The sequence below is a fragment of the Rhinolophus sinicus genome, chromosome 8 (assembly GCF_057876585.1).
Source record: "Rhinolophus sinicus isolate RSI-liver-muscle chromosome 8, RSI-T2T, whole genome shotgun sequence".
Lineage (NCBI taxonomy): Eukaryota > Metazoa > Chordata > Mammalia > Chiroptera > Rhinolophidae > Rhinolophus > Rhinolophus sinicus.
In genome coordinates, this window is record NC_142508.1 from 7539224 (window position 1) to 7551459 (window position 12236).

Here is a 12236-nt window from a genome sequence, read left to right on the forward strand (position 1 = left end):
TTTTCACCCTTAGCCCTGGTTTTTTATCCCTCCGTCTCCTCCATCACACCCTTGAGGGCGGTAGCACAAAAGAGTCCATTGCCAAGAATTCTGGAAAACAATGTTTTTTATTTGTAGCTACAGCCACAACCTGGCAGCACAGGGGTGGGTGGGAATGTCCAGGCCAGTCAGCCCAGCCCAGCCCAGCCTCCCCGAGGGTCAGGGTGGCTCCTGGCCCTAAGAAAGCAGAGTAGAGGCTGCTCATGGGCCAGCTGGGGGCATTGGTGCAGCAGTGAAAGCAGCAGCGCTCAGCCTGGCGCCATCTCAGGTGGGGTACCTGGAGGATGGTGGGGAGGACAGGAAACCCCGGGCTGGGACTCTGGAGTTTAGGCCTGTCAGGGCCCTGGATCCAGGACGGGGATACTGGGTGGGTTTTGGAATGGAGGGAGGGGCTAGACATCAAAAATAGTGGAGGGGGCAGGGCAAGTGAAGAGCCGGGTGGTTTCAGTGTGGGTGGTCCGCTGATGGAGAATGGACTCGCGGTGGAAAAGGGCCAACCCTCACTCAGGTCTGGGCTCTGGCAGTGTGGCACTTCCGGCAGAGCACGTGGCCGTCCAGGGGGAAGCAGCCATTGTCGTCCGCCTCAATGGACAGTGCCTTCCCACAGTCCTGAGAGGCAGGAAGAGGAAGGATGCCCTGGTGGGAAAGGGTCCCGTGCACCCCACTCACCCCCATTTTTACATGAGGAAGGCCAAATGCTTTTCAAGTAATGGCCCAGAGCTGGTGTCCTCACTGTCTCGTTTCCCTCCCTCCCCCAGCCACCCCCACACCCTCACTCCAGGGCTATCCCCACTTCTTCTATTACCTGATTTCACTTTTGTTCCCTAGGCCTCCTTCAGGAGGAAGGGCAGTGGGTAGAGCTGCTTCCAAAGTGTCCACCCCAATAAAGGATATCGGGCTTCTCCCACCTGTCTCAACTCCATTCTGACTTTTCTTCCTAATCTGAGCCCCCAACCCTGCCACAACAAAGCAAGGCACCCTTCCCTCCCATTGGTCAGTACCCTTTCTTGGTTTATCCGTGACCACACAGAAACCCCACCCCCCATTTCCTGCCGTGATGGAAGCATCTGGGCTGCGCAGGCCTGGGTACTGCCACTTGTCACTCTCAAAGCTACATCGATCTCCAGGCTGGCCCTGTCCACCTCCTGGTCAGTCAGTGAGCAGTGTCCCACCACCCAGCCCCGGGGGCCACAGGGACACTGACCTCACACTTGTAGCACTTCATGTGAAAGTTCTTGTCCAGAGCGACCACTCGCACGGTCTCCTCGCGGCCAGGCTCAGGCATGATGGGCTCAGCACAGACGGAGCACCTGGGCGCGTACTGCCTGGAGGGCAGCAAGTGGGGCACGAGTCAGGATGGGGCGAGGGGCACCGGACTCTCACCGGAGGGCAGGGAGATGGCGGTGGCATGGCAATGGGCACACTTCTTGACCCGCCTAGCCCCACATCTCGAGGTAGAGAAAGCCCAATAGAAAGGCTTAAGACCGGCCACTGTAACTGAAATTTCCCACCTTACCCTCCCAAAGCCACATCCACACTGCAGTTCTGCAGAAAACATACCAAGAGGTGCCCCTCTCATCCCATCCCTGTAGCCCTGACCCTAGCCCACCCCCCCACACCACACAGGTCCCTCTGCCCGACTACTGGGGCGGGGTACAGAGGGATGTAAAGTCCTGGCCCAGGGTGGAATCCTGAAAATGCACACCTCAGACAGAGGTGGGAGCCAGGTTCTGCAGTTTCCTTGTACCGCCCTTTAGCCGTATTACAGGATTTTCCACTAGCCTGAGAAGGAGCCACTTTGTAAACATTGTTTCTAGGGGGAAACCAGAGTTCCAAACAGCTGATGTCCAAAGGAACGTTTAGAACCTGGCCTGTGTGTGAAATGAAGTCACTCCAGCACACGTTGCTGAACACAAGACCACACCCAAAGGAAGCCTTGGCGAGCCAAGGGCCGGGGGACTGGCCAGCAGTAAGCCTGGCTACCCAGGTCTAAGAACGACAGACAGCTGCGTCCAGATAAGTTGGTCTCTGCCATCTGTAGATAGGTTGTAGGGCCAGAAAGTAAGGTCAGGGGTTGGAGATGTCTTGGGGTCAGGGGGTTAGTAGCCCGGCTTCCAGACAAACCACAGTTGGGCCCAGAAGGTGGTGGTGGGTCCTCACTTGTGGTAGTCAGGGACGCAGTGGGGCCGGTTGGCCTGGTCCACAATGAAGGAGGTACCCTCCAGGGGGCAGGCACAGACCACACAGGTGAAGCAGTGCGGGTGGTAGGCTTTGCCTGTGGCCCTCAGCATGCGGTCAGTGATGGGCTGCCCACAGGTGTTGCACTTCTCCAGGGTGTCCTGAGGAGGTAGCAGAAGGAGGTTGGCTGGGAACTGGCACCCAACAGTCCGCTGCCAAGGCAGGTCTGCCCCACAGCCATCCCACCCCCTGGCTGAGCCACACCCGTGACTCACAGTATAACAGCCCTCACAGTAGGGCGCCCCCTCCAGGCTGTAGAACTGCTGTCCTTGCAGCTGATGCTCACACTGGTGACAGGTAAAGCACGTGATGTGGAACAGCTGCCCCAGAGCACGAACTGCAGGCTGTGCACGTGCCAGGGGCTGGTGACACCGGCCACAGGACTCTGGGAAGGACAGAGAAGATAGAAATAGATCAGAGGGAGGACAGAGGCTTGCAAAGAATCAGCTGGCTCAGACAGGGAGAAGACAGGCACCAGCCAACACAGTAATGGAGGGGCAGACGTCCCAACGGCGGACGGTGGGCTCACCACTGACGGCCACGTTCTGCTTCTGAGGATGTTCCATGTCCTCCATCAGCTGCTGGGTCAGCTGTTCCAGCTCTTCCACCTCCTTCAGAGTCAGAGGTCCTGGAGCCCCAGGGGAGCGCACCTGAAACCCCAACACTTTCTTCACACTCTCTCAAGGGTCACCCCCCTTCAAGAACATTCCCCAGTCCTCTATCCACTTTCTCCCAAGAAGGACTAACTCACCCCCACATTTCCCAGACGCTGAGGTTTGACCCTGAAAGTTCCTCATTCTCCCTCCCCAACCCCAGCACCACACAAATAAGAGAGAGGGGATGACTCTCCCACCCACTTTGCCCAAACCCCCCTGGGCAGCCACAGACAGGCCAGAATGACTGAGCGAGCGGACGGAGGCCACACACATAGCAGCTCAGGTCACGGAAGCACCGAACACATCAGGCCACGCATCAACTCCACAGAGCATGCTTAGACATGGCCCCCCATGGAAGAGGTCGGCACGCGACGGCGTGTGAACCCAGGTGCACACACACCTACCCGTCCCGCCTGCTGCTGAGCAGCCCTGTCAGCGTGAGGATACAACACAGGCGGGAATCACAGGTTAAACCCTCAGAGCTGTCTGCAGCAGCCCGGCCCCCAGCCCCCCACACAGAGGTCCTGGGGTCCCTCCTGAGAGTGGGGTTCTGGGCTACCTGACCTCACTTTCTCCCCAGTAGGCCTCAGAGAAGGGCCTATCCTAGGCCAGCTCACCCCTCCTATTTAGGGGATCCTGAGAGAGCTAGGGATGGGGGCGGGGTGAGGCTAAGGGTACTGCAGGAACCCTGAGAAGTACCAGGAGGAGGTGACGCAGGGGCCTGCATCAGCATTGCCATGAGACACTCCAACAGGAACACTGGTTGGTCTTCTCTGTTACGGGGTAAGTCCACCCAGGACTGTGGCCACTGAATGTTCTCACTGCCCATGCCTTCATTCCCCTCGCACCTGGAGTCTGTCTCTCAGCCACCTCCTCCTACAGCCACCTTGCCCTAAGCCCAGGCCCCATCTCCCTCACCCCACCTGTATCCAGAGATGCATCTGCTCTGGGAAGCAGACACGCAGAAGCCCCAGCTCTTATACATTTTCCCCGTAGACTCCTGCCTCCTCCTGCCCTTAATCAACTGTGTCCCCTGTGAGTCCTCCCTGCAATGGAAGCTCACCTTTTCTTCTCCCAATTTTTCTTTCCCTTGGAGACAGAGAAAGGGAACTCAGCCAGCCCTTGCTCTCTGGTGCCACTTTAAGTCTGTTGCATTCTTTAAAGTATGAACTATTCATATACCTCAGCTCTCCATGGGTTTCCACGCTCCTTCAGGACATACTCAGCCAGTTGGTTTTCCCTCTGCCTGCCAGCATCTATGCCACAGTTTCAACGCCGATGGTACTCAGACCTCTAACTCAACCCCAGTGGCTCCAAACGCCCGTCCATCTCAGGCACTTTCCACCATGGGTCATCTCGGACCTGAGGTTCACGGTTCTCTCTACCTCCAAAACCCTGGACTTGATCCCCTAACCATACCTCCTTCCTGCCCCTTCCCCATTCATACCCACTGAAGGAACCTACTCAGAAAAGCTTTCATTCCTGCTGGCCTTTCAACCCTTTCCATGTGTGTCTCCTCACCCCCCCATTCCCTCAACCAGCCTGGCCCCTTGACCATCTATTTCTACAAGGCTCTCCCAGCCACTCTTGTCACCCTCATTTATCTGGTCCAACTTCAAGCCCAGGTCACGCCACCACCCACTTCCTGTTTCTGCCTCTGAACTGCGGAAAGTAAGTGGAGATCACTAAACACTGCAGAATGAGTTCACAAAACACTGCAGGGCCTTCCGTGTCCTCCAGCCCCAGCTCGGCTGTCTGGTTTTTGGCTCCTGTAGGTTCCCAGTCACCTTCCCCACAGCAGCTGTTTCAAACCTTTCCATCTTCTCAAGCCCCAACTGTTTAGCCCTCACTCGCTCTTACCGAGGACCTCACCCTCTACATGACTGAGAAGATGGAAGCCAGCCAGCTCCAGCTCCCTCATCGTTCCTCCTCTCCACCGAAAACACAGGACAGTGGTGACACTGTCCTTGCTTTCTGGGAATGCCACGGTGGGGGGGAGGGGAGGAGGACACCACCACCTCTTCTCCAGGACTTCATCGCAGCAGCAGCCCCTGCTCGTAGACATCTCTAACAACCTCCTCTAGCACATTCTTTCTCCTGGTTCACACACATATCTGGGCCCTTCTCCCCTAACTTGAAACACACACACACACACACACACACACACACACACACACACACACACACTCCCCTAGTCCGTCTCCCTGCCAACCTCTGACTGCAGGCTAATGCGGCAACTCCACTTTTCTCACCACCACTCAGTTCTCCACTCCTTTCACTGTCCCCACCACAGAGCACAAATGGACCACCCCACAACCAACGATGACATCCACATAGTCAAATCTCTGGCCTTCTTTTAGTCCTCACCCCCCTCAAGCCCCCACTGGAGAGCTCCTCAGCCATCACATCCTATCCTTTGCGATTCCACCCTGTCTTATGATGCCCTTCCTGCTTCCGCCATTCTTCCCCTCCCACCTGACCCCTGCGAGCTTTACCCAAGGCTCCTCCCAGGCCCTCATCTCCTCCTGTGTAAGCACACCCCGGCCACCTCATAGCCCTGGCTGCTTCAGTACCACTGCACACGCCAACCCCAAGTCCAGGGCCTTCTCCTGAAACTCAGTCCTCTATTTCTAAGTGAATGACAGTTCCAGCTGAAGGAAAGTCCTCCTGGAATGTGTTGCTCAACACGCTGACAGCTGGACCCCTCCTCTTCCCGTCCAAACCATTTCCCCTTCTGGACTTCTCTATTTTGTCAGCGTTACTGTCATTCCCCAACACACCCAGGCATTTTCCCCCCGCCCCCTCCTCTTCCAACTGCTGATAAGTGACCAGGTCCTGGAGGCACTTCCTTTGCTCTCAGCAGGATCCAGTGAATCCCTATATGTCATTCACCTCCTACCTCTACTCCACACCTCTGCTGGAAACACTCCCCAAAAGCTTCCAAAAGCATGGCTGTCACCAGTCTTCTGACCCAGCCACACATCACTCAAACACCGTGAAGGACTCGCTAGGACTCACAGGCTCGCCTGGTGCGCTATTTCATTGCCTCCTCCCTCGAGCCCCCATCCACCTTTCTACAGCTTTATAATTTCCCAGGATAACCTTCTCCTTTCTATTCTCCAAACACCCTGGTACATTTGTGCCCCTGAGTTTCGTTCATGCAATTCCCACCTCAATGCCCTTCCCTCTCCTCTCTGGATGTCTAAGTCCCCCCATCCTTCAAAGCACAGCAGCGCCATGATGCCTTTCCTAACTTGCCAGCCCGTTGCTCACTCCCTGTTGGAGTTCCTGTAACACAGGATTCTGCACAACTCACTGGCACCTGGCATCTCCTCCAATCCTGTGCCTGCACACACAGAGACAGACATTCCTATCGTCAGTTTACGCTGTGGCTGGTGGGACTAGATGACCATCAGGGTCGCTTCAACTCGGAAGCTCTCGTCTCCTGAACTAGAAGGCAGGCATGGTCAGGCAGGGACGATCATTTTTCTATTTTGAGCATTCCTGTGCTAGACAAAAACCCAAGCACCTTCTATGCATCAGCTCCTTGATCTTCACAACCATTGTACCGAGTGGATAGTGTGATTTTAAAGATGGGGAAACTGAGGCTCAAAGTTCACCTCCCTTGCCTAGGGTCTTGTGAGAAGGGGAGCAGGGAATTCTACCCCAGGTCCACCCCACTCGCTCAGGCTTAACCTCTTGGAGCGATCTCTTCCATCCCAAGCACGGAGCACAGTGCCTGGCACTCAGCAGAAGCTGGCTCAGCCAGTGTTTACTAATGCCGCGACTCTTATCATCAGATGGGCCCTTGGGCGGTGAGAGCGCTCAGAGAAGCAGAGAGATTAACTCAAAAATCCAAGCAGGGGGAAGAACCAAGGTTGGACGGATGATGATCTCATCCCTCACCTTTAACATTCTGGGGCAGGGTGCAAGGGAAGAGCCACCAAATCCCCCTCCTAATTGAGAGCCTGTGCTGCTCTCCCACTCCGTCAGGCCCCACCCAGCCCCAGCCCCTGCCAGGCCCTCCTCCAGAAGAGTTCTCTCTTACTATTATCCCACCAGTCCAACCCTAGAGGCTGGGAACTCCTATCCCACCACCCCCACCTCACTCATCTTTGCCCTCATTCTCTGGCTCCTGAACTTACCCCCCCTACCGCCAGCCTCCAGGTCTCACCCTAGTCCTCCCACCCTCCCTCACCTGGTTTTGGTTCTGAGCCGGCGGGGGCACTGGGTGCTGCTTCTCTTGCACTCGGGGCTTCTCCCTCTGCTGAGCATAGGTGAAGCTGGGGGGCTGAGGGGAGCCTGTGCCAGTGGAAGAGGGAGCTTGAGGGGGCCCCAGTTTTTGACTGGGCTGTGACCCGGGTCCACCTGGGGCTCCAGGGCTGAACTTGGAAGCCACAGGAGTAAACTTGGGAGTCACTGGTGAAAACTTAGGGGCTGGAGGTGGGGCTTGGGGACCTCGAGGCTGACTGTTAGCCAAAGGCACAGGCTGAGGCTGGGGCTGGACATGGAGCTGGACCTGAGGTTTGGCTGCAGGCTGGGGCTGGGGCTGTACATGGAACAGTGCCTGGCTAGGAGGCTGAGCCTGGGGCACAGGCTGGGGGCTGGAGGTGGCCTTCCAAGGAGGCAGGGGTGCTGTGCCCCCAGTTGCAGGCTTAGTACTGGTTTTGGAAATGAATGGAGTGGAGACCGGTGGGGGTACATATCCAGATGACACCTGCAAGGGAAGGTGGAGGGGAGAGAAGTGCCATTAGAGGAGGGTGCTGCCCTTCCAAGTTCTGTCCCCACTCCTTTCCTCCTCTCCTGTTCCTTACCCGGGCTTTGAAGGGATCGTTCCTGGTCATGTCATCCAGCAGCGAGGACAAAGAGTCTATCTCCAGATCAATACTGCTCACCTTCTCCCTGGGCTAGAGGATCAGGGGTCAGAGCACCCATTCCAGTCCTCCATTCCCACCCCACTCCATCAGGACGGAGGTGCGGAAGAGGTAGAAGCAAGGGCCCTCCTCTCCTTCCATTAGGGGTGTCCCTGCATTGCTGCCCATCCCAGGCCTCCATACCTGTGGTGGGAGGGGATTGGGGGCCTCATGGCCTCCCCCCTCCTCCAGCGGAGGCGGCGGGGAAGGAAAGATCTCCTCCTCCAGAGGTGCAGGGGGAAACGGTTCCTCGATCGGGGGAGGGGGCGGTGGAAAAGCACCTCCCAGGGTGCCCTCCGCATCGTCGCCATCCCCAAGGAGGGGAGGTGGGGGTAAGGGCAAGTCTGGGGTAAGGAAAGAGGGCAGTCAGCAGGGGCCCCCTCTAACCTTCCCCGAGTCCCCCTCCTTTTACAGCTCTAACCCCCAACCCAAGAACTCACTTGGGGGTCCCGGGGCGCACGGGAAGGAAAGGGGGCGCAAGACACCCTGGGACCATAGGGTCAGGAACGGCCGGGGGCTCGGCGCAGGAGTGGTGCAGCTCCCGTTACACTTTGGAAAACGGACCCGGAGGGGAAGATTCGTGTCCCGCATTCCCGCCTCCCACCCCCAGGCGAAGGACTTGGACCGGTCCCAGGAACCCTGGCTCTCAGCCATGAGCTCCACGATGAGGTAAGAACATCTGCTCGGGACAGGGTGGCTGCGCCCAGCCCCCTACGCTGCAACATTTCCAGACACCCCAAAATTCTCAAAACCACTGCCCCCAGCCTGGAGCCCGCCGGTGTCCAGCCCCCCAGCACGGCTGCATACCTTCCGGGGGCGGCAAGGGGATCTCGCCCACCCGGCCCATCTGTGCGCGCTGGGCCCCGGAGGCCGGGAGAGGCTCGCTGTCTCCGGGCCGGAAAGGATTCACTTTGGGCTTTGGGGCCACCACCGGGGCGAACTTCTTCTGCGGGGCGTAAAAAGCCGGAGCCGAGACCGAGACGGAGATCGCGGGAGACGGGCGGGGGGCCGCCATGGCCAGGCCGGGCTGCTGGAGGTGGGTGGCCGGGTTACGCGCGCCGAGCCCGGAGGAGGACCCTCTGGCGGGCCCGGATCCCCACGTCCCCTCCCTGTGGGCGGCTCGCCGCACCTCACCGCGGACAGGAGCGTATGCGCCGCGTCTCGGGTGGCCGCCTGGGCGCCGGGTCCGCGGACTCTGCCGGGTCCCGAGCCGCCTCCAGCCAGGCGGGGGAGGGACGCAGAGCAGAGGGAGGAGGGAGGAGGCGGGGAGAGCGCAACGCCGAGACCATACAAGGAGCGGCCTGGAGAGGGGGCGGGGAGAGGCGGGGAGGGCTGACCGGGCAGGAAACTCCCCCAGGAAGGGGCCCTGGTCCTGCCCCCGGACCCGAGGCTCTGCCAAAGTCCTCCTGCCCCCACCTCCGCCGCCCCGGCCCGGCGCGGACCACCCCTCCCCGAGCACAGGCCTCTGATGTCATTTCCTGAGTTGCCCCCCTCCACGCCCGACCCGCGGTTGCCCGGGATCTGACTCACCGTCCCCACTCTGAGCTAGCCGGCGGAGGTCGCGCGGGTGCCCCAGAGGTGCCGAAGTAGCTCCTTTGAGCCTCCGCCCCGGCCCAGCCCCCACTTCTTCGGGCCTGCCGTTACCTGTCCCCGCCACCTCCAGCTGTTCCTCTGCCTCCCCACCCAGCCGCCAGCCCCGCGCCCCAAATCCCCTCCCGTCGGGCTGGACTGGAAGGACTGGGATGGAACTGGACTCCAGGGTGGACCGGGATGGTGAGTGGGGCGTTTTCCCTACCCACGCCCCCCTAGGCCCTTCCGTGACCTGGATGGGGGTGTGTGTGAGCACAAACCTCAAGGGTTCTTGGGGGATCCTAACTTCAAATCCTGGGCAGCCTCTTCAGGCTTCTAGGAATTCGCAGCACGAAACTCCCTAGCCTGTAGATCAGTTAAGATTTGCGGGAGGAAGACGCTGGGTGGGAGGGGCCGGGGAATGGAGGTGGGGAGCAGGGCGGAGGCGGGGGCGGCCCACCGACTTGGGGCCAGGGAGGACGTGCGTGGACGTGGGCAACACGGTGACCCACCCTTCAAGTAGTCTTTGGACGGCGGAGCGGCTGTCAGGGGATTCCGAGACTGCGCTCTGTGGAGCCCCCCACTGGTCCGACCGGATTCCTCAGCCTTGGGCTCTGTGCCCCAGGCTACGCAAAAGGGACCGACCTTGGTTCTATTTTTTTGTTTTTAAGTGAACGTGGAAACTTACAAATTGTCTCCTGAATTCCTCCACACTCACTATCTGCAAACTATGGAGTCATATGGCCTTTCGGTCCGTGTAAGTCTAATATATCACCCTCAGGCGCTGCCAGCCTTCTCTGCCATGGAAGGCAGTCGGTCCCCAGTACACACCCTGCTCGGTATTTCCAGCCCTCCCAATGGGCTACTGTCAGCAAGCCTCTGGGCTGTGCGCTGGAGATCATCCAGACTCATCCCTGACGTTTACCATGAGAAAACAGGTGGGAACTTAAGAGAGGGGCACAGGGTCATACCCACTTGGCCACAAGGTCTAGGCTAGAACTGGATGTCTTGAGGGCTATGCTGGCAGCGCTCACTCCCTTATACCTTGGTGTCAAGTGAAGCAACCCTGGAGACAAGGGCGCAGGGTGAACTCAGGGTGCAGTGACTAGTGTGAGTGTCCAAACTAGGTGACAAGTCTCTTCATTCTCTCCATTTTCTCTGTGGAAAAGAGCGATATTTAATCCACCTACCTTATTGCATTATATGGAGAAATAAATGAAATTCCATATCTGAAAGTGCTATATAACACTTGGTATTATTTTTTGCTCCTCGTTCCGCTCAGAAATAAAATTCTAACAGGTTAACCTAAGGCCGTTCCCCCTAAACCCCATCCCCCATGCTCCATATGTCCCCTTCTGGGTTGCCAAGCAGATACTCCCAAGGGCCTTGGGGTTTGTTTTGCAATGCCTGCTCCTTCCTTCAACCTCACTGAATACTTTATTATGCCTAATACTACATCTTCAACTCAGACTCCACTGATCTTTCTTTTCTCTGGTGTCTTGTCTTTCTCACGGGTGTTTCTCAGAGCCACAAGCATGTGTGGCCGTGTATGCTATAAAACATGCCACACAGACCTTCTCTGACAGGTATAAGCTGGTCCTGGGCCTGTCCCTGTGAAGACCTGCTAGAAATCTGATACTGGATTTCCTGTGCATGTTGGAAATTGTGTCTTGGGCTTTCCAGACCAAAAGTCTCATTGCCGAGCCTTCAAAATACACCCACGTGGAGAAAAAAGGAAGATGGTTTCCAGATAGCGTCACAAGAGGAAAAGCCATCTACCGTGTAAATGTCTCATTAAGGAATGTGCCTGTGCAAAATATAGTATAATTGTTAGGCAGCTGAACCTATTTATAAATCAAGAATAGAAGAGTGCGTGGGCAGGCTTAGTTTTACTGACAACGAAGAGCATTTGGGATGCAGAATATTAAAACTAAGAGGTTTCAGCCAGCCATTCTGAATACAAGGAGAAACACTGGGTAGCCCAGAAGGTCAGGTTCACTAGGCCAGGGTGTCACTAGTGGACCTGCAGGGTCAATGCTGTTAAAATGCACATGATGAACAGGAGCGGCCCTAATAATTATTAGGTGCTTAAGTAAACAATTCTAATTGATCTCCCCAGGTTGTATGTATAAAAGGTAGCAAGTCCGAAGGTGTTCCCACCTAATCATTTCCAACATCTTGGCCCCAGGCAAGAGAGAGGACATAAGAAAATGAGCAGGGACCTTTGCTACCTAAAACATCTCTACACATCTCCAAAGGTTTATGTCCACCAGGTATCAGAAAGTTTTCTTCAAGGACACACAACCTAAAGTAAGAAGTCAAGGAAAGAAAAAAGAAGAAGGAACGAGCAAGGGCAGTAGCAAAAGAATTCTGGAATTAACTAGGGATGGTATCACGAAGTTCTTTCTGTACGTGGGCTGCAGGTGGACCGAGGGTCAATTATGTGCCGGGTGCTACGTGAGGCATAAACAACATCAAGAAAAGCCACTACCACCATCATCATCATCGTCATAATAATAATAATACACACTTAGAGAAAGCTTAGTCCATGACGCTAGGCATAAGACTAAACACTTTAAATATATAACCCCCATTTAGTTGTCACAGTGAACCTGTGAGGAATGTACATTGTCCCATTTTTCAGTTAAGGAAACTAAGGCTAACTAGATGTTGCATTTTTCACCTCCAAAACTGCAAAATCTTTTGCAATGCAGATATTTTATTTGAAGACCCCTTTGCCTCCCACTTACATCCTTGCAGTCCATCAACTGCTCCCCTTCAGGGCCTCCTGCCTGTCCACCAACAACCTCTTCTCCATCCC

At 56.5% G+C, this 12236-nt stretch overlaps 1 protein-coding gene across 5 annotated transcripts; it reads right to left on the reverse strand.

Annotated features, from left to right (window-relative positions):
- Window positions 1-88: 88 nt before the first annotated feature.
- ZYX (zyxin) lies at window positions 89-9824 on the reverse strand. Of its 5 annotated transcripts, XM_074315243.2 has the most exons (11): window positions 9697-9824; window positions 8976-9147; window positions 8654-8876; window positions 7991-8190; window positions 7748-7840; window positions 7132-7650; window positions 2807-2927; window positions 2493-2662; window positions 2200-2378; window positions 1244-1364; window positions 89-648 (listed from the first exon to the last, which is right to left on the reverse strand). In XM_074315243.2, exons 3-11 carry the CDS (start codon window positions 8859-8861, stop codon window positions 544-546), a joined length of 1716 nt encoding a protein of 571 aa, XP_074171344.2. In that variant the 5' UTR covers window positions 8862-8876; window positions 8976-9147; window positions 9697-9824; the 3' UTR covers window positions 89-543. The 5 variants fall into 5 exon arrangements, with proteins under 5 accessions (XP_074171344.2, XP_019570913.3, XP_019570912.3 ...); XM_019715354.3 differs by lacking the exon at window positions 9697-9824 and having other exon boundaries at window positions 8654-8873; window positions 8976-9269; XM_019715353.3 differs by lacking the exon at window positions 9697-9824 and having other exon boundaries at window positions 8976-9268.
- Between the last annotated feature and the right edge of the window lie 2412 nt (window positions 9825-12236).